The sequence below is a fragment of the Electrona antarctica genome (assembly GCF_951216825.1).
Source record: "Electrona antarctica genome assembly, chromosome: 15".
Classification (NCBI taxonomy): domain Eukaryota; kingdom Metazoa; phylum Chordata; class Actinopteri; order Myctophiformes; family Myctophidae; genus Electrona; species Electrona antarctica.
In genome coordinates this window covers 29,082,995-29,110,742 of record NC_136796.1, presented here as the reverse complement: position 1 = coordinate 29,110,742, position 27,748 = coordinate 29,082,995, and the positions used below count along the sequence as shown (strand labels likewise).

Below are 27,748 nucleotides of genomic sequence, written 5' to 3'. Positions count from 1 at the left end.
CGGAGGAGAGGAAGAGGAACCAAAGCGCATCGCTTCCTTCTGCATTATACTCAAAGAAATATATAGGTCTCATTTTGTGGGCAGGAAAAAAAATCCTGGCTTTTAGAATTAACAGGCTATTTCACAAATAGCCCCAAATAACTGCGGACTGACTGTGGGGGGGGTGGCAAAATAATAGTGCGATGATGACGGGCAAATCCGTTAAAGACATTGACAGATACCAAGCCGTCCTCAACTCTTTACTAGCCCTGGAACAGAATAAATTCTGCGCAGACTGTGAATCAAAAGGTAGGTTATATGTGTGCGAGTAGCCTAATGTAATGTAATGTAATGTAATGTAATGTAATGTAATGTTATGTTATGTTATGTTATGTTAATAATGTGATGTCAATGTGTTTTCTACTATAGCTGTAGGCTACTATACTTGACACGACACGCGGCGTATATAGCCTCAAATCAATACTGCTACAGTACTGACACAGTCAGTGACACGCGGGGGATATCATTATACCTTACAAACGTTACTGAAGATGCATCATGAGTGACTCAGACTCAACCTCTTTTGGCTTGGAGAAAAATGCCGTGTTGCTGCTGCTGCCCCCCGGCTGGCTGCATGCATACATTCTCCATCCCGGGCCAATTATATTGTAGCCTACGATGCTGCAAGAACGTCAGGTCCCACGAGGATGTTCCTCTTATTCCGTATAGGATAAAAAAGAGTAAAGAATAAACCATCCTCCCTGCACTGACTTTGGGTCGCCCTGTACAATGTGTTCCCACTTCCCAGGGTGAGACTCTCAGTAGCAGGTGTGTGTGTGTGTGTGTGTGTGTGTGTGTGTGTGTGTGTGTGTGTAACTCGTAACTCTAGAACATTGAGTTTTTAACTGTGTAGGCCTAGTAGTGTGTATTCGTGCATGTGAGCATGCACTTGCCACACACTATTCTTTCTGTGTATATAGGTCAATAACCTCAATGAAAGGAAAGGCCTTGGACTCTGTAACCTGTTTGCTTGTTTTCTTTTGACATGTGTTGTCTGGTTGAGAAGAGAAAAGATAACGATTAAGCTAATCGAGACATCACAAATGCCTTAGTTGGATGATTATGTATGTGGGCCTATAGCCTACATTTTATTTCTACATCCAATGCCAATATAGGCCACCACACATTCACACACGTGCTGATGTTTGTAGGCTATCATCACCTTACACTACCATGTAGTGAAAACAAGCTCCACATTCCAATAATGATGTATTGTGTTTGGGCACCTGAGCAGTAGACCATGGTGTGCAATCATTTGACATACTGGGCTAACTGAAATGCATTTTTCTCATGTGACAAATGCAGGAAAAACAAGACCCACTTAACTGATAACTGATGAAACTTATGAATGTATAATTGATTGTAATTCACATTTCTAATTGATTACTCTATCCAATTCCAACATCCATCAATCTCCCAAAAGATCGTAATTGGGAGATTGATGGGAGTACTCTGGTGATGGTAGTCGTGGGGGGGTAAATAGCCAAGTAATCTAATGGATTTCACAATCATTTAATAACTATACAGGGAAACAGCAGCATGTCATGTTTAGAAAAAAAGGAACATAGGCTAAACTGATGCATGATGCTGCTCTGCCTCAGGTCTCCATGCTAGAACTTTGACAGGCAAACACAGAACACACAGCGGTAGACAGATAATGATGACCAAACAGACAGATAGAGACACAAGCAAACAGAGGTATTATTACACACACAGACAGACAGACAGACAGACAGACACACACACACACACACACACACACACACACACACACACACACACACACACACACACACACACACACACACACACACACACACACACACACACACACACACATGGGGAAGTAACATGGGGAAGTAATCAGTCTAACATGCTGTTGTGTCAACACTTTATAACCACTAGGATGGGAACCCATTTGTTTTTTTTTGTTTTTTTTACCTTTCAAGATGAGAACCCCTTTTGGGGTAGTTGTTGCTGTGTAGAGTATAGAAGATCATTCTTTTTTTCAGAAAACATAGGTCAGGATTTAGAGGGCATCCCTATTGGTATTGGGCATGTCATTATCTGTGAAAACTTTAATGGTCCCTCAAAAACAACTCAGACATTATAAAAAATAAATAAATATAAATTGTAGATGTAGATCATACATGTTTGCTATTGTTCACATTATATGACAAAGCATATTTGTTCCTCTGTTTGTCGGTGTCTACCCTTCATGACTGAAGCAGATTTAACAGGTGATATCAATAACTGATCATTTATTGAGTCATGTATTTCCTGGAAAACAAAAGGCAATCCTGCTAATGTTTCGCACAGTCCGCCTAAAATAAAATGGACATATAGACTGAGGGGCTTAGAGTGACACAGATTGAGAAACCAGATGTCAAAGTAAACTGCAAACTGGTAGTCGGACAAGGAGGCTGGTGTATATATAGAGACATGTGGTCCAGTGGACAGGCAAACATATACAGGCAGACAGACTGACAGACAGACAGACAGACATGCGTTGTTTGACCTCCAGCCAGTGACATGACCGCTATACTTCTCTCCTGTCTTTTCTGTCATACAGTAGATAGAGTGACTGGAGACCCCAGCATTTGTATTCTGGGGGAAAACCATCACAGTAAATACCTGATCTACAAGCTCACAACGCATTGCCTATACATATTTTTTCAGCAAAGATATAGTAGAGTGAAAACGGAAAAGACATTAGTATAGACTAGAGCTTTGAGGGACTCCGGTCAAGTGGTATAGGGTTAAGTGGATAAAGCAAGGTCTGCTGCAACCAAATATACACTAAAATCCTGGCTGTGTGTGTATAGTTAACGTCTGAAAATGGACCCGTAAGGGTTGGCTGGTTAGTGAATGTGTGCTACTGCTAGCCCATTGGCCTGGCTGACGAAAACAGCTTTATCCAACATTATTGAATGAAAGCTGTTCAAACAGCACTGTCTGTTCAGCAGTGGTTGTCAACATGCAAGACATAAAACATTAAAATAATAGCAGTAATGCAATACAGTGAGGACATGAATAACAAGGAATTTAAAAGATCAATTAAAAGCAAGAGTGTAGAAGTAGGTCTTGAGCTGTGCTTTAAAAATGTCTACAGAGGCTGATGATTTTACCACCATTTGAATGTAATTCCTTTCCATTGAATGGGATGATTCATACTAGATTGGGGTCCCAGAGAAACAATCACACCCGTGTGAACTGAGTGGTGCAAGGTCTTATATAGCCTGATCAGCTGTGGTCTGACATAATGTCAGTGACCATAGTAACCATGCTCATTCTTTTGGGCCCCACGTACAGGTACAAACAAACACGGATACAAACAAAGCTGGTTGTTGGAGTGGTTTGCACCACTCAAAAAGAAGATAATTGGATCCCCATGGTCTTTAAAGTGGGGGTTGTTGAAAGTAACAAGGTTGAGAAGATCACTAGCCGGGGAGCCACAGGCCCAAAAGCTCAATGGTTAAGGATTAACCTGTGATGTCATGACATACTTTTTATTTGTGTTTTTTCTATTCACTTGGTCATTAAGGTCCACAGAATGAGAGGCCTGCTCTGCCGGAAACATTGCGAAAAAATGTTATGGCCATTTTTGTATACCCCACCATAGACAACCAATATAAGGCAACATTTCATCATGCTTTAAGTAGCATGTGACATGTTAAACTAGGGTTTTCATGATTCTGAATCCGGTCCAAGCATTAGTTTTGCACGAAAAACACTCCTTGGCCTAAATTTGGCCATATCCACTTCACAGCCCTCATCACATTTATGATGACGGCTATAGCCGTTTTTAGGCCAAGGAGTGTTTTTCGTGCAAAACTAATGCTTGGAATGGATTCAGAATCATGAAAAAACCCTAGTTTAACATGTCACATGCTACTTAAAGTATGATGAAATTTTGCCTTATATTGGTTGTCTATGGTGGGGTATACAAAAATTACTTTTTTTCGTGATATTTTCGGCAGAGCAGACCTCTCATTCTGTGGACCATAATGACCAAGTGAATAGAAAAAATCACACCCGTGTGAACTGAGTGGTGTAATATAGCCTGTCTGACGTAATGAAATCATGTCTGACGTAATGAAATCACACCCGGGTGAACAGGGTGAACATAGCAACCATGCTCATTTTTTCTGCACAGACTAACAAAGCCAGTTGTTAGTCTGTGCAGTTTTGAATGAAATCACACCCGGGTGAACAGGGTAAACATAGCAACCATGCTCATTTTTTCTGCACTAACAAAGCCAGTTGTAGGAGTGGTTTACACCACTCAAAAACACAAAAAAAAGTATGTCATGACATCACAGGTCCTCTAAATTTTGTGGTGCTGGCTCCCCGGCTATACTGTCATAGACTAGAGTAACATGGTTCATAACAACAGCCTTTGACTGGAAAGGTTTCTTGTTACCACGCATTGTTATCTGTGTCTAGGGAGGTACTTAAGCCTGATTCATACTGTGTGTGCACCAGTATTGCGCGCCCAAAATAGCCAATCTACAAGCTCACAATATGTCATGTCACAACGCAATGTGAGCTTGTAGATCGGCTATTTTCATTGTGTGATGCCGTTGTACGACGGAGGATAAATTAACCATTAGAGCCATGGAAACATTTCAGTGGGAATGGGATACACACAAACAACACACACACACACACACACACACACACACACACACACACACACACACACACACACACACACACACACACACACACACACGCACACGCACACACACACACGAGCATGCGTGCACACACATTTCAGCATTTGTGTCTCATATACCAAGAGAGTCTAGACTGAAATCGGAACAGGTCCTAAACCAGCAGAGTTGAGATGCCTGTGTTTATGTATGTGAACATGCATGTGTGTGTGTGTGTGTGTGTGTGTGTGTGCGTGCGTGCGTGCGTGCGTGCGTGCGTGCGTGCGTGCGTGCGTGTTTGGGTGGCACTGTGACTGACAGCTACCAACGATCAGTCAGCTCCATAATGAAGGAAACATGGTGCGTGCGTGCGTGCGTGCGTGCGTGCGTGCACTTCTTGAAATGCAGATATTTAACAATAATTTAACTCTTGAGAGGGTCCATTTGATTTCATTTTGCATTCTCAACAGTTAAAGTTCTATAAGGGTCAATTTGGTTACCAACTCTCCATCATTTATCTGGGGACCACCTGGAACCACTGGTGGTCCCTGGACCACTGGTTGAAAACAACTGTTAACACATTATGTACATACAGTATGTATGGAAATCAAAATAAAAGACATGCAGTTGACCGTGTACATTTCACCCTGGCCTACTCTCAATCACAAATTGTGATTGAGTGGCTGTAATTTGATAAAGGTCACATAATAGATAACAGTCAAATTAATAATTCTGTCTCTCTCTCTCTCTCTCTCTCTCTCTCTCTCTCTCTCTCTCATGCTTTTGCACATATGCATGAACAGATTTTTCTGATTGGCATGACTAACTGTAGTACAACCTATAGTCTAATTGTGAACATAAATCTACATACCTCATGTAGTACACAGAAAATTAGTGTTCATTCAACTCTCAAGAGTGTACAAATGGAACCATTTTGGTTCCATCTGTACACTCTTGTTAGTGGGCAGATGGAAGCAGAGTCGAAGAGTTGAATTAACACTGAGGATTTTGACTGTGTAGTAACAGCCTATATATATGAGCCCTTTGATGATGCGATGGGAGCCTCAAACACTGTAAGACACTCACTGTGACACTGAGCACATACACAACCGCAGGCTATTTTAATTGAATCCCACCAGCACCTCCTCACTCCTGACTCTCCCTAAAGGCCAAATTATACGTTCCATCTCTCAGCATGTGCCGTGAAATCCCAGAGTGTTCATTTAACTGTGAGGGTCCATATTTACAGTCTGGAGTTAGACGAACAGCGCAGTGTGTGCGGTGTGTGCTGTCTATGCAGCAGTGGCTCAGGGGTAGAGTGGCTGGATGGAAACCGCAAGGTTGCCAGTTCGAACCTGGGCTCCCCCAGAGTTAGTGTCAAAGTGTCCTTGAGCAAGACCTTCACCTTCACCTATCCCGTAACCCCGGAGGGTCGTTGGGGCACCACAGACGATCTGCTGACCAGCTCTCTCCATCCCTCTCTGTCCTCGGCAGCTCTCATTGCCTCGCTGAGTTTCAAGTGTGTCCATTCTCCGATGTTATCTTCCCATCTTTTCTTTTGTCTCCCTCTTCTCCTGCCACCTCGTACAGTGCCTTGCAGGATGGTCTTTGCAAGGCCTGAGGATCTGGTGATGTGTCCATACCACCTCAGTTTGCGCTTGATGACAGTGGTCAGAAGGTCATCATGTGGGCCGACGGCTTGGCTGATCTTTTGCCGTACCTCCTCGTTTGTGACATGTTGGGTGTAGGAGATACCCATGAGTCTTCTGTAGCATCTCATCTCCATGCTCTGTATCCTCCTCTGTAGCTCAGCTGTAAGGGTCCAAGTTTCACAAGCATAAAGAAGGATTGACATGACAAGTGATCGCAGTAGTCTCACCTTTGATGCCAGACTAATGTTTTTGTCTTTCCATATGGGCTTGAGTTTTGCCAGGGCAGCAGTTGTTTGCGCAATTCTGGCAAGAACTTCCCGTTTGGATCCTTCATCGGACACGATTGCTCCAAGATATTTGAAACTGGAGACCGTGTCCAGTGACTGTCCGTTTACTTGGATGTCTGAGCGTATGCCGCTGACGTTGTTGGTCATCATTTTTGTTTTTTCTGCATGGATTTCCATTCCATAGGCTCGGGAAGTGATGTCCAGCCTTTCCACTAGGCTGGCAAGTTCGTTTTCTTCTCCGGCAAGCCCATCAATGTCATCCGCAAAGCGGAGGTTGGTGATTGGTCTGCCTCCAATACTGACAGTTCCTTCATGGTCTGCCAGGGCATCCGTCATGATACGCTCCAGAAAAATGTTAAAGAGAATGGGTGAGAGAAGGCATCCTTGGCGCACTCCAATTGTTGTCCTGAACCAGTCTCCGATAGCTCCGTTGTAGATAACTGCGCTGGTAGCTTTGTTGTACAGATGTTGAATGACATTGACAAGGTTAGGACTGATGTTATACTTCCTCATGGTCGCCCACAGCGCAGCATGCCATACCCGGTCAAAGGCTTTCTTGAAGTCTATGAACACGTGGTAAAGATGTTGTTGATGCTGCAGATATCTCTCGCAGATAATCCTCAGGTTGAATATCTGTTCTGTGGTGCTCCTCCCTGCCCTAAATCCAGCCTGTTCTTCCGCTATGATCAGTTCAGCTTGAGGTTTTAACCTATTCAGTATTATTTTCAGAAGGACTTTGCTGGGATGGCTGATGAGACTGATGGTGCGGTAGTTTTGGCAAAGTTGAAGGTTGCCTTTTTTCGGAAGTGTGATGATGAGTGACTGTGTCCATGATGTAGGCCATTCACCACTCTGCCAGATTTTGTTGCACAGGATGGTGAGGGTGCCGATCATGGCATCTCCCCCTGCTTGGACGAGCTCTGCTGTGATGTTATCCACTCCAGCTGTTTTTCCTTTTTTCAGTGCTCGGACTGCTGCCTCAACTTCTTCACGGAGGATGGGGAGCTTGTCTTCTTCCTCCGTTGATTGAGGACATGTCAGGACTGTTGGATCTCCATTTGCCGTGTGGTTGTAGAGGTCAGAGCAGTATTCTGTCCACCTATCCAAGATGCTCTGTTCTTCCGTTAGGCATTCACCGGTCTTGCTCTGGATTGCAGAGACTCTGGTCGGTTTTGGTCTTGTTAACTCCTTAACAATTTGATAAGCCTTCTTGGTGTTGTTGTTGGCATTCAGGCTGTTCTCAATTTCTTGGCACTTTCCCTCAATCCAGTTCTGTTTTGCTGACTGCATGCCTTTCTTAATGCTCTTGTTGATTTCTCTATAAGCATCAGATCCTTCAGGTGTGTTCTTACTCTTCTTCAGGGCTCTTCGCTTGTCACATAAGTCTAGCAGTTCATTGGTGACCCAAGGTTTCTTCTTTGGGCGGAGTTTGCCAAGGATCTCAGTGGCAGTTTCGGTTATGACTGTGTTCATCGTAGTTGTTGTGCTATTGACATCAATTTCTTCTGAGCCTAGGATGAGCAGTGGTGCAAACCTCCCTCCTATCATTGCCTTGAAGGCTTCTGCCACCTCAGGGTCTCGTAGTTTGTCCAGATCAAACTTCATTCTGGTGCACTTGGAGCTTTTGATCTTTTTCAAGCGTAGGCGGAAAGACATCAGGACGAGGTCGTGGTCACTCCCAATGTCTGCTTTTGGAAAGCTGCGTGTCCTCCCGGTATTAATGCTTGAGCGGAAGCGCTTCTTGACCATGATGTAATCGATCTGGTTGTGGTACTCTCCTGTGTACCTGGCTGTGCCAGGTACATCGTCTGGAGGCCTTGTGGGGGCCAAGTGTGTTCGCTAGCAACAAGTTGTTATACCTGGCAAACTCCAAAAGCCTTAGGCCTCTGTCGTTGGTCTCGCTGTTGCCATATGGACCACATGCGTCTTTCCAGTTGGTGTAGGCATCCTCTCCAACCTTTGCGTTCCAGTCTCCTTGTACAATCATGATGTCTTTCTTTGGAGTTTGATCTAGGACCTCTTGTAGTTGTTCATAAAAGTCTTCCACCTCACTGTCCTCATACGTGGATGTTGGGGCGTAGGCCTGAATGATGGTGATGTTGAATGGGGTTGCTTGAGCAAGACACTGAACCCCTAATTGCTCCTGATGTGTTGGTTGGTGCCTTGCATGGTTTCCGCCGCCATTGATGTATGAATGAATGGGTGAATGTAATGCACAATCTATGTAAAGCACCTTGGATAAAGGCGCTATATAAATGCACCATTTACCAGTAGTTTTTCAACCAATGGAGGACCCTGATGTAAATAAGTCTTAGTGCTTTTCAGGGTTTCATCCTCGTAGCAGTTTTTGTATTGACTTGTGCTTTCATTTAAAATGTACCCATTCTACATACTGTGAATAAAATTATCAATCAATCAATCAATCGTGGGTCGGGGGTCCCCACATGATTTTGAGGGGGTCCCCACATTATTTTGAGGGGGTCCCCACATTATTTTGAGGGGGTCCCCACATTATTTTGACAGTTTATTGACTTTTAAGATCTTTTTAATGCCTCAAAAATGTACTTTCTTTACTGCATCAAAAGTAATCAACAAACTATATACTATAAAAACTGCTCAAACATTGGCCAAATCATCAATAAGAAAGAGGCAATAATTGTGAAAATAGCCGATCTACAAGCTCACAACTTGTGTCACAACTTAGTTGTGAGCTTGTAGATCTGCTATCTTCACAATATGTATCTGTGGAAACAAGTCAAGCGGTGTTTTTTATTCTGTTCCACTGTCAGTAGAAGGGTTGCTTGCCAGAGATTTCACCAATTATCTAATTAGCACATTCAGTTGAAGGTGGTACTATACATGGGAACTCTTGGGAAGTGTAATAGAATACACTTCCCATGCAAAATGCCCCTACAGCACGCACGCACGCACGCACGCACGCACGCACGCACGCACGCACGCACGCACGCACGCACGCACGCACGCACGCACGCACACACACACACACACACACACACACACACACACACACAGAGAGAGAGAGAAACCCATCAGCATTAATGCATTTATACCGGTCCATCCCTAGTGATGTTTTCAGCCATATGGTGTTGGACAGGGCTTTTGTCTAATCTTGTTTGCTTTGTGCTTTGACATAGATTACTGTGTGGTTTGTTTGGGCCTAGAAACGGGAAGTGGCTGAAGGTATACTGTCTGCATCGTTTGTAGTGGGTGCTTTCACCTGTGCCGCACACAAGAAAACATCCACAAGCAGCACAGCAGGTGGACTGGAACTATCCCAGAAACCCAAAAGCTTATGGATAGTGGCAAGATGATGAGAGAATCACACACAGTAAAATCCCATGTTCGTTTAACTCAGAGAGTTTACACGTCAAACTAAATGGACCATACGGGACTGTTATTTTACATACACAATGCCTGCTGCTATTTTGTTTGTTAAAGATATTATCTTTTTGCCTTATTGATAGATACTGTACACAGTAGGTCGACAGGAAACGGGGAGAGAGATGGGGGGAAGACACGCAACAAAGGTCGCCTGGGATCGGGACTCGAACCCGCGACCCGCTGTCAGGCTGGATTACCAGCCGGACCGCTAGGCCGGCCTGGGCCACCTGCTGCTATTTTTATCTGCTGGAAAGGTTATCCGCCTGCACAAGAAGCATTGCTGCCTGTGCCTTCCATAGTGTTACAGTATTTATTGATCCATTGCTATTTATCTATTACTATGTTTTAATGCACCTTGGACCTTGTATATCTGATTTGACCGTGTATTGCTGACAGTTTAGGTGCCAGTTATTGACTACGCACTCTCTTTGTACTGTATCTCCCATAAATGATTCCTCCACTTCCTCATAATGTCCACACCTACTGTGATGACTCTTATCTCAGTGAGTATAGAGCGTGGCGCTAATACTTTCAAGGTTAAGGGGTTGTACGTCCACCGGGACATTCTCAAAAAGCCTGCAGACACTCCCAGGCTGCCTAATAGCATGGGTCTAAAAGCATTCGACCACATGGATATCCTTGTGTTAGCAAATATGTCAATCGCTTATGCTACGGCAGACTGCACCATAATGGGGAGATGGGAAGAGAGAGAGAGAGAGAGAGAGGGCAAATCAGGTGATTGTTGGCGTCTGTCTCTCGACCCTATCCTCAAAGGGTTTCGAGTGTGTGTGCGAGTACAAGGAAGGGGGAGGGGGGCTTCCTTGTATTGTCTCCATCGCTCTCGTGTTCACGTTTACACCCGAGGGTCACCATGGCGATATTACTCCCTTTCCATCCACAGTCCCGCCCCGCTCTCTTCCACCGTCTCTCTGTCATCCTTCCACCGGTTGGTAGTTAGTGGTGGTCCTCCTGAAACGAGGAGATGATAATGATTGGCTGCCTGTAGGAGAGGCTGGGTGCCCCCTCCCCCCTCTCTCTTTCTGGCCAAGTTGGCACTGAGTCACATTGTAAACGCAGGAGGTTGGCACGGTTACCGGTTCAATGTCACCCCTGCCCTGCCCTGCCCTGTCTGGAAGTGACACAGCACTCTTATGGTCTGAACGCTATGCTAACTGTGTTGGCTCTGATGTTGACTTGACACACTTTTCAATACATGTAGCGCTTCTCAAAACAAGATACCACACAAAATAAATAATATGAATGCATGAGTGTGACAAATTACAAAAGACGCAAAAAAAACAACAGGCAGCGCTGCTTGGTAATTGCTTCAGTAGTGTAGTAAACATTTCTGTTTGATTGCTGATTGCTGGTGGTGTTCTGACCCTCCCCCCATCAAACAAAAATGTTTGGTCAAACCATGTGACTCCCATTGGAAAAGCATTGTGCGGCCATTAAAATAAAAAAATGACCAAACATTTGTCTGATACGTGTGAATGAGCTGACTCATCACGTTACAATCCACTGATTGTTTATGATTTTCACAACCCTTTAATGGCATGACATTTGTTTGGTCACTGGGGCAGAAACACTGAATACAATGACTACAAATGGTGCATTTATATAGCGCCTTTATCCAAGGCACTTTACATAGATTGTGCATTACATTCAGCCATTCACACACACATTCATACACCGATGGCGGAAGAAACCATGCAAGGCACCAACCAGCACATCAGGGGCAATTAAGGGTTCAGAGTCTTGCTCAAGGACACTTCGACATTAACTCTGGGGGAGCCCGGGTTCGAGCTGGCAACCTTCCAGCCACTCTACTGAAGTATATTTACTAACAAGGAGAGAGACTACATCACTACCCCTGAGCCACCGCCACCCCAAAAGTCTAGACTACCTAGTAGAGTATGTATCTATGTATGAATATGACCACAAGAGTCTCTACCAACTACATACTGTAGGCCTATGTATCTACGCAGCCCGACAGATATATCAGTTTAGCCAAATACCGGTATGTAGGGGTGTAACGATATACTGTAGTAGGCTAACTGTATCGAAATATCAATTTAAATTTAAAGAATCGAAGTATAATCGTTATGTAAACAGCAAATATCGTATCGTATCGTTTGACTTTGTATCGTATCGTTTTGCAATGGAAATAATCGGTATCGAATCGTTTTGCAATGTAAATAACACATTTAATTAATTCTAAGTACTTGTGCATTATATTTAGCAATTTTAAGAAGAAAAAAGGAAGGTCCCTAGTGACCGAAACGTTGCTTCATTAAATAAGACAATACTCTTGTGTAGAGCAGATACACAGTGTGCGGGTGTAGAGCAGATACACAGTGTGCGGGTGTACCTTATTGCTTTCAAAGAAGAAAAAAGAAAAATATTGGTTTAATTACTTTTACATTCCACATAGCACTATTGGTCTATCGAAAAATGTGTGTATTCTCTGTGTTCATGTCAAGGTGTGGGTGTGTCCATATGTGTTCAAATACAATGTTCCTATTTGCCAGAGAATCACTGTATTTAGTTATTTATATCCATAATAATAAATCTTTCCCTTAAAAAACCTGCACTATCCACAAGTTTCACACACATTTAATGCATTTGCTAAATAGTAACTGTATCGATTTCAAATCATTGAATCATCATTTTTTTAAAGGTTGATAGGGGCTAAAATGTTTATCTGTCACAAGTTTATTTGTATGCATGTGTACGTATGTTAAAAACTATAACCAAATATATACATTTTTCAAAATGCATTAATTGATAGGCTAGAATGTTCTGTAAAGTGGTAATTGGAAGGTCATCAATAAGTGTCCATCTGCTGAGTTGGTTCTGCTTATGCTGTTTCTTACTGGGTCACTGAGAAGCCTTGGGTTTTCTGGCTTAGTTCTGTGGCTGAAGGCTGTGTAGCAACAAGGACATGGGAAGGCACTAGCCTACTTCACTGCTCTCACTGTTTATTTAAATTTAGAATAAGGATTTTGTTCTGTTTAGATTGTACATTGTGTATTGGCCGAGGGGAGGGGAGGGGAGCTGAGGGGAGGGGAGGGGACAGGGCCCAGTGATGACAGTTCCCCTGAAGGATAATCCCAGCACCTGCAGGGACCACCATTTATCCTAGTGGGATATGGGCTAATGAGCAACACATGCACCTGCTCACGTGTGTGTGTGTGTGTGTGTGTGTGTGTGTGTGTGTGTGTGTGTGTGTGTGTGTGTGTGTGTGTGTGTGTGTACCGTACCGTACTGTAAGTGGGTAAGTGGGCATGCACACTTGTCTGTGCAAACAGTGACTGTAGGACCCTGTGTTCCCCTACCGAATCCCAGCAGGTGATTAAACAACTAATGTACAGTACACCATTTGGCATCTGTACGAGACCACTATAAACCATCACTTTCCGTTTTGTCCATCGGTGCTTTTAACTCGTCCACCGATTCTGTTTTCTCTTCAACTGATATAAACACAGCTGTACATTTGCCAGGCGGATGATTCATTCATTCACATATACTCGTACTCTGCCTCTCTGAAGCGTGCCTTTTAAATCGGGTACACACACTGCTATCTGTGAGTCAAACCCAGCTAGTGTTTGTGTCCACCAACATGAAGGTCTTGGCATTCTTTCTCTGCCATAATAAACAAGAACGTTTACACAATTTCCGCTCTCTGCGGGGGAAGAAAGGCTTTTTGACGGCCTTGTGTAAGGCAGCAGTGATGCCCACCACTCTGAATGTTGAATGTAAGAGTGTTTGTTAATCTTTGTTTTTAGTCGTGTTTGTTTTCTCCCACACTTCTTGACTCATGCATCACAAACTAAATAAAATGTTGCTTTTATATAGCGCCTTTATCGAAGGCGCTTTACATAGATTGTGCATTACATTCACAAACACATTCATACACCGATGGCGGAGGAAACCATGCAAGGCACCAACAGGGCTCATCGGGAGCAATTAGGGGTTCAGTGTCTTGCTCAAGGACACTTCAATACTAACTTTGGGGGAGCCCGGGATCGAGCCCAGGATTGAACTGAGAACCTTCCGGTTGCCATGCGGCCACTCTACCCTGAGCCATTGCCGCCCTAAATAGACTCATGAGTCCTCAAGCAGCCACAAAAGGGAAATTGAATCTGCACACCGCTTATGAGAAAGCTTGACCTTTTCAATAGCAGTGTGTGTTTTATTGTTGCATTGCTGTTTGACCTGCAACCACCCATTTGTGTGAGCGTGCGTGTTTGACCTGCAACTGCGAATTTGTGTGAGCGTGCGTGTTTGACCTGCAACCGCCCATTTGTGCGTGCGTGCGTGCGTGCGTGCGTGCGTGCGTGCGTGCGTGCGTGCGTGCGTGCGTGCGTGTGTGTGTGTGTGTGAGAGACAGTGTACAGTATAGCAAGTTGTAAAGTTAAGTTAACAAAACCAAACAGCTGGAGTGCTCGTTTGGTGCTTCATAGTGAGAGAACGAATGAGATCGTGGCCCAGCCGACTCTTATAGGGAAATCCAGGTGGGCCAGATTTCCACTGATGACACTCTTTGCCCCTAATCACTCTGGAGAATCAGATTAGTAACCATGACAACCAGACAGACAACTTCAGGGTTGTCTTCCCTAAAAACATGGCCATATCATGGGCCTATAGGGTATGCCTACATGAAAAAAGGGGGGGGGGGGGAAGACAAACTAAAAAGAAAAAACATTCCAAATGTTCAATGACAAAGATGGTTTTCTTGGGTGAGAATTAATCAATTAATCAATTAGACAATTTGTGTTGTCACTGTACTGGAATTTCGAACTCTGATAAGTTAACTAAACATATTTTGGCGAGCATTACAAATGTGATCATTAATAAAGCATACATGAATACATTATAATATAACTACTGTAACTCTGAATGTTGTTTTAGCACAGAAACATTACGTCCAAATACGCTTTAGAAAGACAGACAAAAGACAGGGAGTTGCATATTCATCATCATACCACTGATATTGCAATGTACAACATTTGGTTGGTACGGCTCTGTAGTAACGCTAGCATATGGAGATGTGAACATTTAGTTGGTACGGCTCTGTAGTAACGCTAGCATATGGGCATGCCGATACTTTTGTTCATTCGCCCCAAATGCTGAGCATTCATAAAAAGCACTTGTGCTGTTTTTCCTTTGGGTGAGGCGCCGTTCTGGACAAAAGTCAAGCTACTGTAAGTCGAGATCGAAAGAGGAAGAGCAATTTGATTTGGATTTTGGTGCCAGCATGGCGGCTCATAGATTCCCATGGTCATTCAAAACCAATGCACTAGCAAGCTAACACCATGGAAAACTCTGAAAATTCCTTTTGGAAATTCCTATCATGATGAAAAATAAAAATGCTATGTATTTATTGTGCAGCATTGTGGGGAAGGGAAAGAGAGAGCCAGGAGAAATGGGGAAAGAATGTCACAGAAAGAGATATTTTATGGACACAGAAAATGCCCTTACAAGCACGCACACGCTCACGCACACGCTCACGCGCACGCGCACGCACGCACGCACGCACGCACGCACGCACGCACGCACGCACGCACGCACGCACGCACGCACGCACGCACACACACACACACACACACACACACACACACACACACACACACACACACACACACACACACAGAGACAGAGTTGGATGGATTGATGTGGGAATAGAGAGAAGGTCTGGGAAGGACAAATAGAAATAACTAATTCCAGTGCTAAATCTCTCCCGACACTCCCTGTTTCCGTATCTTCTTTCTGTCCCTCCCTTTCCCCCTCCCTCCCCCTCCCTCCCTCTCCCTCCCTCTCTCTCTCTCTCTCTCTCTCTCTCTCTCTCTCTCTCCCTCTCTCTCTCTCTCTCTCTCTCTCTCTCCCCCAGTGCCAGTGTTTAGAGCGCGGTTAAGTAGGCTTTGCTCAGTAATTCTACTATTATTAGCCAGCATTCTGAAACCAGGCAGTCAGGTTGGTGGCTACTGATTCTTGGTCTGTTAGTCAGACTATCTAATCTATCTTTCATAATTGTTTGTGCACATAATAGGAAGATCAATGACTGTGCGCTTGCATTGTCAATTGTTTTTCAACCATATGTTAGTAATTAAATTGTTCTGAGAACAATTAGTCAGAGAAGGTAATTTGACAGCACACGCCCCGCAGGATGCAACTCAGACAAGAGACCAGTTTGTCTTACTTACAAACTGGGCCCAGCGTTTCCCCTGTCGCCACGCAGGGGAAGGTTTCGCATGCAGGTTTCTGTTTCCCAAAATGAACTTCCTCTTTCATTAGCATAGAATGGCCCTTCTTTGCACATCCTCCTTACCCCCCCCCCCCCCCCCTCCCCCTCCCTGACATGGCAGTCAGCTCAGAGTTCACAGAGAGAGCCAAACCAAATGCTGCTCCTCCATCTAGTGCTAAAAAGGGTGTACTGCATGCATCAAGGAGCTGAAGAGAAGTATAGGCAATATGCAGTGTACACTGTACAACAGTGGTTTTCAACCAGTGGTCCGGGGACCACCAGTGCTTGAGGGGGTTCCAGGTGGTCCCCAGCTAAAGGATGGAGAGTTACATTATTGTTAAACATCTGCATTACTTCATTTGCCAGAAGTTTACACAATTAGAGACTGTAGAATAATTGTTATTTTGATAAACGTTTGCCAAAAGCATGGAATTGTAGACAAAATCTTATCCAACGACAACAAAATATTCTTTAGTTTTGGGTCTGAGAGGCTAAATGTCATCAAATGGTGGCCCGTGGCTCAAAAGCCGAATATATAATGGGACTTGAAATGAACCACTGCTGTACAACATCCAGTCAACCTGCAGGGAAGAGGAGCAGGGAGGAGATAGGGCAGGGAAGAGGAGAAGGGAGGAGATAGGGCAGGGAGAGGGAAGAGGAGAAGGGAGGAGATAGGGCAGGGAGAGTGGGAAGAAAAAGAGGTAAGGCCAAGAGGAGAGAGATGAGAGACACCAAAGCTCTGGCATTCTCTTTGAAGCAGACTGCATTTTCCAAAAGAGGGTCGTTGCGTAAGATTAGCAGAAAAAATAACCAAGGAGCAACATAATAAATGATCTTCTCACCCCCCAAGGTGCAGCACGTACTGTAGAAGAAAGAAGACGCACGCACGCACGCACGCACAAATTTACATCTTTTCTTTTTTCTTTTTAAAGACATTATTGGTCAAACCATGCAGTAATCAGTGGGCTAGGACTCTCCAAAATCGTCCGTGCTTTAGCGCTCACTGTCTCGTCTCACTATCAGCTATGTAGGCTGTAACACTTGTGGTGGATCCTATTATGTGTCAGTACACACAGGATTTACACGGGATTATAGGCACGGAATCCCTGCTGAATTCCAACTCACAAATGAGGTTTTGGGCTCAACCCGTCTATAATTGGACTAAAATTAATCTGTCTTGTTCATGTCGCTCTTCATTCCCCCCTTCTCAAAAATCCCCGTAGCAGCATACTCTCATCCTCTCAAAGTGTGTCTCTGTTAACCTCTTCCAACCTCTTCACTGTCTAAACATTTTGCTGTGATGTTTGCCTGTTTATTTTGGGTCAGTGTGTCTAATGATTCGTGTCAAGAGAGTTTGGTATGAAGATCCTGTTATTCTCGCTCTCTGCCTGACGTCTAATCTCCTCTTCGCCATTCTTGTCCACTAGGTCCGAGGTGGGCGTCATGGAACCTGGGGATCTTTATTTGCATCCGCTGCGCAGGGATCCATCGCAACCTTGGGGTGCACATCTCCAAGGTCAAGTCGGTCAACTTGGACCAGTGGACGCAGGAACAAATCCAGGTCAGAAGGCTGCACAACTGGCCCAGAGTGTTGACTCTGTGCATGCTAGATGTAGGACTCCCCCACAACGTTGACACCATGCATGCTAGATGTACAAGAACAACAGGCCCACAATATTGACACCATGCATGCTAGATACAATACTGCCCCAGAATTGACTTGACACATGCTACTACTAGTTATACTTCACTAGTAGGAGACCACTTCAACTGCTCAAGATTAGGATTATTTATTGCAGTGAGATGAGTGAGATGTAGGTGTATTGATGAGGAGCCCGGGGAGGGCGAGACTCAGGGTGGGGGCGTAGTATCGGGAGCATGATGACCACCGTGCTCTGCTCGGGAGCGGTCGGTCGCCTCGGCTCGGACGCTGCCCCCCCCCGGGGGCTCCTAGGAGAGGGAGAGAGAAAGAAGTGTTAGCGGGGCAAGGCTGAGGATGGAGGGGGTTAGTTGGGGAGGTGGGGGTGAATTTTGACAGCGCGAGGCAGTATCAAACAGGTAAGAGATGACATAAGAGGTGTATTTATGCTGTGGGGAATGTTACGTGATTGGCTGTGAGACTATAGGGACGCAGGTGAACTTGATAAGGAGATAGAGAATGGGAGTGATTAGGTAGAGGTGGTATCTACTCCTGAACCTGCGTTGAACACAACTTCATTAGTAGTAGCATGTGTCAAGTCAACACTCTGGGGCATCTAGACTAGTAGTATAGATGCATGTCATTAATTGCATGACGAGCGTTGGTTAAAATGAACACTCCTGCCATCCTGATCAAAGGAGGGAGCTGGTTCCAGTTTTCCTTTTGGCTCAAGTCATGATCACACAGCTGCTTTGTGCTTGTCTGCCATCAGTGTGTTCAGGAGATGGGGAACGCCAAGGCCAGACGTCTCTACGAGGCCTTCTTACCTGAGTGCTTCCAACGTCCAGAGACGGACCAGTATCCCTACCACTGTGTGCGTGCGTGCGTGCGTGCGTGCGTGCGTGCGTGCGTGCGTGCGTGCGTGCGTGCGTGCGTGCGTGCGTGCGTGCGTGTGTCGGCTGTGTCCGTGTGCGTGTTTGAGAGAGAGAGTGAGTGAGCTAAAGTAATACAGCACCTAGGCAATTGTCTCCTTGACAGACTGTGCAGGTCTACAGAGATCTTCATCAGGGACAAGTATGATAGGAAAAAATACATGGACAAGGTTATTGACATCCAGATGCTCAGGGTGAGTGTCCACAACACACACACACACGCACACACACACGCACACGCACACACACACACACACACACACACACACACACACACACACACACACACACACACACACACACACACACACACACTGTTGTTTGCAAGTGATCAGATCGGATTAGTGTATTCAAACATCGTCAATGCACCTGCGTTAGTTGCAAAAATCTGACGTGCTGGGATGCCAGACTGACTCTGAACGAGGCTTATTGTTCTCTCTGTGTTTGTACTGTAGAAAGAGAAGAGTTGCGACAACATCCCCAAGGAGCCGGTCGTGTTTGAGAAGATGAAACTGGTGAGGCTGTTTCCCTGTTGTGTTGGTACTCTACACAGTGAAATGATCCGTGTCCTGCTGTTTACATCCATCTGCATAATTGGTGCTGATACTTGTCAGCGCAGACGTATTTACAGCCACAGTGTTTTATTTTCCTTCTGTCTGTTGGTTGCTGTGGCAGAAAAAAGAAGCCAGTCCAAGGACACTACAGTCCCCGTCTGTTACAGATCTGCTTGGATTGGGTATGCTGTCACACGCACGCACGCACACACGCACGCACACACTCCAAATGCCCATTCACGCACATACACACAGTACATGTATACAGTGATATGGCAAATTAGCATATACTGTCAAGAGCAGCGGTAATGACCTGCTCACACACACATGCACACACTCACACACACACACACACACACACACACACACACACACACACACACACACACACACACACACACACACACACACACACACACACACACACACACTCCATGCACATTCTGTGCTCAACATTACACTTGCAAATCAGTTGATCCTGTCATGCTTCCCTTCGCTGCTACTGCTGCTATAAGACGGCCCCTCCCCCAGCCCCTCCCCCAGCCCCTCCCCCAGCCCGGCGGTGTCCAACGGTGCGGCGTCTCTTTCAGAAGACAAAGGCAGCCCGGCGGCGTCGGCGTCGGCCCTGGATCTGTTCAGCCCACTGCCAGCCTCCTGCTCTGCCTCCGCCCTCCAGACCGCCGTAAGAGAGACATACTATATGCATCAGTGATGTCAAGTTTTGATTGATTGATTGATTGATTGATTGATTGAATGTATGTATACCAAACACACAGTGCTGTACTTAACCCATTGATACCTGAGGCTGAATCTGGGAACGCCTTCTAGGGCCTGACCTAAGGTTTCTGAAAACCTTCAAATTTTGATTCATTATTTTTTTAAATAGTTGTGTTTTTTCAAAAATAGCAGACCTACAAGTTCATAGCGCGCCACTCGGTGGCGCGCTATGAGCTTGTAGATCTGCTATTTTTCAATAGCTAAATTATAACAATAGCTGATGAGACACAGAGAGAGCGCCGGCATCAAGGGTAGAACAACGTATAGGTTGCACCAGGCATCAATGGGTTAAGTACAGTTCAGAGGTGTTTGTACTTCTAAATATCCAATACTTTTGCTTCTACTCCACTACATCTCAGAGGCAAATGTTGTACTTTTACGCAGCTGCAATTATTTGAAATCTTTAGTTACTTTAGTTACTATTACAACACATAATACATTAACCACTATAGCCCTTTCGGCCATTTGAAAATAGGCGATCTACAAGCTGCAGATCTGCTATTTTATAAGATGTTTAGACATTTTAAATTTTGAAATGGGACGTTCTGCATAATGAATAGCCTACTTGAGTACTTAAGCACATTTTGATGCCAATACTTTTGTACTTTTTACTCAATTACATTTTGAATTCCAGACTTATACTTGTAAGTGTAAGAGTATTTCTATATTGCAGTATTGATACTTTTACTTAAGTAAAAAAATTTGAGTACTTTTTCCACCACTGCATATGCATCAGTGCTTCTCAAACGTTTTCATGGCAAAGACCCCCAAATGGATTTGGACGCAGCAGACCCCCATCTCAAAATGTATCGTGCTAGGGAGGGATCCCATACAACATTGTTGTTATCAAAATGTTTCAAAAATTCAAATCATTTAGGAAAATAGCAGAGCTTGCATCACATCGCAACGCATTGTGAGCTTCCTTTTTTCCAAATAGCCGATGTATACATCATCTGTTTAAAGTGGTTACATTGTAATAGTAACACATGTAGCTGTGGGGACCCCCTGGAAAACCCTCAAGGACCCCTTTGAGAACTTTGAGAACCACTGACAGCTAAATGAGTGATAGTTTGGATTCTCTCAGAGTGAACTAATGGGAAGAAATGGACCAGTAAGGGTCCATATGTTTATGTACACTCTCAGAGTTAAATGGAGCAGTAAGGGTCCATATGTTTATGTACACTCTCAGAGTTAAATGGAGCAGTAAGGGTCCATATGTTTATGTACACTCTCAGAGTTAAATGGACCAGTAAGGGTCCATATGTTTATGTACACTCTCAGAGTTAAATGGAGCAGTAAGGGTCCATATGTTTATGTACACTCTCAGAGTTAAATGGAGCAGTAAGGGTCCATATGTTTATGTACACTCTCAGAGTTAAATGGACCAGTAAGGGTCCATATGTTTATGTACACTCTCAGAGTTAAATGGACCAGTAAGGGTCCATATGTTTATGTACACTCTCAGAGTTAAATGGAGCAGTAAGGGTCCATATGTTTATGTACACTCTCAGAGTTAAATGGAGCAGTAAGGGGTCCATATGTTTATGTGCACTCTCAGAGTTAAATGGACCAGTAAGGGTCCATATGTTTATGTACACTCTCAGAGTTAAATGGAGCAGTAAGGGTCCATATGTTTATGTACACTCTCAGAGTTAAATGAAGAAATGGAGCAGTAGGGGTCCATATGTTTATGTACACTCTCAGAGTTAAATGGACCAGTAAGGGTCCATATGTTTATGTACACTCTCAGAGTTAAATGGACCAGTAAGGGTCCATATGTTTATGTACACTCTCAGAGTTAAATGAACAATGAGGATGTTATAATGGGGTACCAGCAATTTGGAAAAACACCTTATGAAATGGGGGTCTGTGAGGGCCTATTGCAGTGGTTCTCAACATACCATTTCAGGGGGGGTCCCCAGATGACAGTAAAGTGACAATTTAAGACATTTTGTAATGCCTCAGCAAAAAAAAAAGAAAAGAAAAAGACCATTACTGCATCAAAAGTAATCAACATAGTAGGCCTACTGTATAAAAACTGGTCAAACATTGGCCAAATTGTGAAATAATATAAGAAAGAGGCAACAATTGAAAATAGCCGATCTGGCCCAGACGGTTAGCTCAACCGTCTGGCTGGGCACCTAGGCTGCTGAGCCAGCCTGATGGTTAGCTCAACCGTATGGGCACCTAGGCTGCTGAGCCAGCCTGACGGTTAGCTCAACCGTCTGGGCACCTAGGCTGCTGAGCCAGCCTGACGGTTAGCTCAACCGTCTGGGCACCTAGGCTGCTGAGCCAGCTGTGCCGCGGGTTCCACTCCCGATTCCGACGGCCTTTGCCGTGTGTCTTCCCCCCCATCTCTCTCCCCATTTCCTGTCAGACTACTTTCATCCTATCATTAAAGGCAGAAAAAGCCAAAAAAATATATTAATAAAAGAAGAAAATAGCCAACGCCTCACGTTGCAAGGAGCTTGTAGATTATTGTTGTGAGCTTCTAGCTTCTATTTTCCACAATATTCACGTGTGAAACCGAGTCCAACTAAATTGCCTCAATTCCTTGCCTCAAGTGCTTGTCAGGGTGGGAGGGTCGCGGCCTGAAAAAGTTGAGAACCATTGGCCTAATGCATATCAAACAGGGGATCCTTTAAATAAAAATAAATAAAAAAGAAGGTAAAATGTGCTGTCTTCAAAATAATATTTGGTTATGTTAGAGCATTGCTCCTCTGGTTCCGCTGCAGCATGTGTCGAGCTCCATGCCCAGAGTGGCTGCCTCTGTCCCCGACAACCTCAGTTTGTTCCTGGACCCGGCAGCCAAAACTGAAGAGGGTACTGTCAAAAAACTGTCCAAGGACTCAATCCTGTCTCTGTACGCATCCGCACCCTCTGTCTCTGCCCATGGTAAGAACTCTCAAATGCCCCACGGTCTCAAATCAAGATGCATAGTCAAATATTTATTTGTATCTACATGTCAACCTGAAGTGCTATAGGCCTACATTGAGTCAAGGGGCACCATGGACGATTGTTTGCAGTGTGGTGCATGATGGGAGATTAGAGATATAAACAGAAAGAAAGATTCCTGGGAGGAGGACTTGTGTTTAAAAGTGCATGTGTGATACAATGGAGAGCATGTTACGTATACAGTAAGTGTCTTTACTAGTTCTCCATGCAAGTACGCAAGTACACACACACACACACACACACACACACACACACACACACACACACACACACACACACACACACACACACACACACACACACACACACACACACACACACACACACACACACACACACACACACACACACACACACACACACACACACACACACACACACACACACACGTGTGGTAGGCCCAATGCCCAAAGCAGGACAGCCAGGCAGAATAGTGTTCAAAAGCCATATGGTTGGGTGTTTTAATGCAGGTGAAGAGAGAAGACATCACAGACAGCCTGGCATGATGCAACACACACAACGAGCCGACAAGGACTGACTGGGGAACAAGGCTAATATACACATGAGGGCTGATTACAAATGAGATACACCTGGGGAAGATACACACACACACACACACACGCCCGCGCGCACACACACAAACGATGAAGGGCTAATTCAGCAAATGTCACGACCATTGTGTTTTCAGCTGGACTGTACATGCACCAGATGGGCTACCCCACCCAAGCGTACGGGTCGTACCATCATTCCCTGGCGCAGGCGGCGGCCGGGGGAGCTATGGGAGGAGGTACCATGATGGCGTCGCAGATGGGCATGGCGGGAGCACAGCAGCAAGGTGGAATGATGGCCGCCGCACCACAGAGCGGCATGATGGGACAGCAGAGTGGCATGATGGGAGGACAGGCTCCGGTCATGTCGGGGATGGTGCAAGGCATGATGGGAGTTCAGCAGAACGGCATGCTGGGACAGCAGCAGCAGCACAATGGCCTGATAGGGCAGCAAGGCATGCTGGGACAGCAGCAGCAGCACAATGGCCTGATAGGGCAGCAAGGCATGCTGGGAGGTCTGAGCGGCCCACATCACCAGCAGCAGGGCTACGGAGTGCAACAAAGTCAGCAGCTACAGTGGAACATTGCCCAGGTATGTTGTGTTTGTCTTACAGTACTTGGTCCTAAATGGACCCGTACACACACTGTGACTGAGAGTTCAGTCAGATAACTCACGAATAGATTTAACCAATATTTATTATAGAAGGAGATTACAAGTGTGCATATAATATTTTAGCTTGGCGTTCGGCTCTGCTACATTTTTCTCCCTGCTCGGCACAATTAAACACCATCATTAAACATTAAGAGCAGGGAGAAATAACAGGTGGTGGGAGCAAACATCACATAACAACAACCAGGACCCATATGCAGAGGAAGGCAAGGAAGCTTTGAGAAGGAAGAGAAGTGGTCACGTGACTGGGCTGCGCCATGACACTTTCATGGGAGCAAAACTCCCACCGGAAGTGCAATGAATACATGGCAGTGAATGGAGCCGGCTGGTCCAGCTCATAACAAACATTATTTATGAACAATTGAGACCTTTGTCATATAATCGGTTCAGGAATATAAAAGAAGACATATCACAGGTTGTTTTCTAATCACTTACTTTTCGATGTGCACAGAGTGCACAGTAGGCCTACAGTATATCATTTTATCTGAGGATCTAAACAGCAGCAGGTGTCGTTTCTGGCTCCGAAGTATCACAAGATTTGGCTGCCAGATAGGAAACGGTGGGAAGTCTTGCGATACTTGGTACGTTCAGAAAGGTACTTTGTGCTCTTTAGATACCATACCTCTATAAAAATTACACAGTGTACACATTGAAAAGCAACACAGCAGACAATAATGTGTTACATGTCTTCTGTTATTTTCCAGAAGTGATTACTTTACAAAAGGTCTCAGTCATTCATAAATAATGTTTGTTCATGGGCTGGTCACTGAGCTCTCATTGACTCCAGTGCATTCTGCCAAACTTCCGGGTAGTTTGGCTCCCATGAAAGCGTCCATGAAAGTGTCAGCCCAGTCACGTGACCACTTCTCTTCCTTCTCAAAGCCAAGGTATATTAAATGGAGGTACTGTAAGGTCACCGACGTCATTTTCACTATCACGCAATTCCAGACGGCAGATTCGTATCTAAAGAGCAAAAAGTACGTTTCTGAACGTGCCAAGTATCGCGAGACTGCCCACCGTTTCCTGTCTGGCAGCCAAATCTCGCGAGACCCCGGAACAGAAACGATACCTTAAATCCCCAAATAAAATGATGTACTGTGCATGTACATCGAAAAGCAAGTGATTAGAAAGCAAACTGTGATATGTCTTTCATGGTCCTGAACCGATTATATGACACAGGTCTCAATGGTGCATAAATAATGTTTGTTATGAGCTGGTCCAGCTTGCTCCATTCAATGCTTTGTATACATGTCACTTCCGGTGCGAGATTTGGCTCCCATGAAAGTTTCATGGCGCAGTACAGTCACGTGACCATGTCACTTCCTTCTCTAATTTTCCTTGCTCAAAGCTTCCATGGAGGAAGGCAGGAAGAAGAATGCAATCTAGTGAGCTTAAATACCCTGGGTCAGTTGACTGCCACATCAGCGAATGACATGTGGGTCTTGCACCCACATAGTAATGCAGCATATTTTTTTGTCATCAAAGTTTTTTAATGATTTTACAATAAAGCATACAAAATACACATGACTTACACAAAAGAAAGAGACAAGAAAAAAAAAAAAAAAAAAAAAAAAACTAGCAGTCAAAAAAGAAAAACCCCAATGGACAACACCCCTCCACATTCTGTTGTTAACAATAGTGATTATATCCGTAATGTATTACCAATTACAAATTGTTAATGCAACCATCCTTTAATATACAAATAAAAGTAGTCCCATATTTCATGGAACTTCCCTTTAACATTGTTCCTCCTGGCAATTGAGTATTCGAAGGATGCAGTTTCCGTCATAAGTTGAGTCCAGTCTGTGATCTCTGGCGTAACAGAGCTCTTCCATTTTCTCAAAATCAACCTGGCTGCAGTAATAAGACCTGCAGTCACTAATGCATGTTGTGCCTTGGTGACCCCCTGTGGCAGCACTGTGCGATCACCCAAGAGACATAACCTCGGGCATTCTGGTAGTATTAGCCCCATCCAGTCTCCAAGTTTCCCCAGTACCTCTTTCCAGAATGGTATAACCACAGGACATTCCCAAAAAGCATGTAAGTAATGCAGCATATTAACCCCTTGAGTATATGTATGCGCCCTTGAGCACAGCATGAAACCCCTCGAGTATATCGGACTGAACTAACTCCGCAAGCTACGTATCATGTAAAACATTTGAGTACTTTTTTCCAGCACTGAGCACTTCATAACAGTCTAATGTGTGTGTGTGCTGTTGCCTCTCTCAGATGACTCAGCACGTGGCGGGCATGAACTTTTACGGAACGACCAACGGCATGAATGGATACAGTGGCCAACAACACATGGGAGGACAGACAACTCAGAACCCCACACAGATGGCAGCGCAGGTCTGGAAATGATGTCATCGGCGTAGGTAAAAGATATAATGTCAGTGACGTCTCAATCTCGCCCTCCGGGGGACCGCCAGGGGGATGGATCCGAATGGACCCGCTGGTCTTGTAACTCTGAGAGCGTACGGTACGAGTGGAACCAAATCGCTCCCATTTGTACACACTGAGACCCCTTTTCTACCCGTTGGTTCCCAATGGAAACCGGTTCAGTTCTTTGTGGTTCTTAGTCCATGAGCCAGAGCTCCACAATTGGAACGTTAATTGTGAATTGAGTGGGCAAAACCATACCTATATTAAATTGTTATCACCATGAAACTTCCCCAGTTGATTACTTACACAAAGACAATGATTTATTGTATTACACATTTTATTTTTTTAATATGCAAATGAGGCATTATATAGGAAAATATGCAAAAAATAGAAAATATGAAAAAACTACTACTGTGGAAGGGTTATCATATATTAATGTACTATTGATCCTATAAACAATTTAATATAGGTATATTTTTTGCCCACTCAAGTCATAATTAACGTTCCAATTTTGGAGCTCATGGACTAAGAACCAAAAAGAACTGAATGGAAAAGGGGGTCTCAGAGTAACAGACCCGTAAGGGTCCATTATTATTCGGCCCCCTGGCTGGACCAGATATTGAGAAACAGCGATGCAATAGCTTGTTGACCGACATCGGAGCTGGGAAGACAGAAACAAACTCTTTCATTAAGACATTCTTTATATAGCAACGCAGGAAGAGGAGGGTAGAGAGACCAGTCAGAAGAAGGAGGAGGTTTCTTTGACGCCAGTTCTCCAGCCATACACTCTCTCCTCTCATCTACAGTTCAGCCACACTTCGCTGAGCTACAGCACTGGTTCCCAAACAGTGGGTCGGGACCCACTTATGGGTCACAGACACATTTTTATGGGTTTCCTACATTTTGTTTTTAAGTTTTAAAAAACATTCCCAAAAACAAATCTAAAATTATTTAAAGTTAAAGAAAATTCTTAAGAAATTCCAATTAGAAAACAAACGTTTAAAGGACC

The 27,748-nt window shown here is 44.5% G+C and overlaps 1 protein-coding gene across 1 annotated transcript; it reads left to right on the top strand.

The window, feature by feature from the left end:
* Positions 1 to 182: 182 nt before the first annotated feature.
* Positions 183 to 27,064, top strand: smap2 (small ArfGAP2; the record flags this gene model as incomplete). The annotated part of the gene is made up of 10 exons (XM_079523120.1): positions 183 to 288; positions 17,710 to 17,843; positions 18,694 to 18,779; positions 18,969 to 19,047; positions 19,309 to 19,368; positions 19,529 to 19,596; positions 19,951 to 20,089; positions 22,920 to 23,079; positions 23,828 to 24,279; positions 26,587 to 27,064. 10 exons carry the CDS (start codon positions 183 to 185, stop codon positions 26,716 to 26,718), a joined length of 1,416 nt encoding a protein of 471 aa, XP_079379246.1. The 3' UTR covers positions 26,719 to 27,064.
* Positions 27,065 to 27,748: the final 684 nt, after the last annotated feature.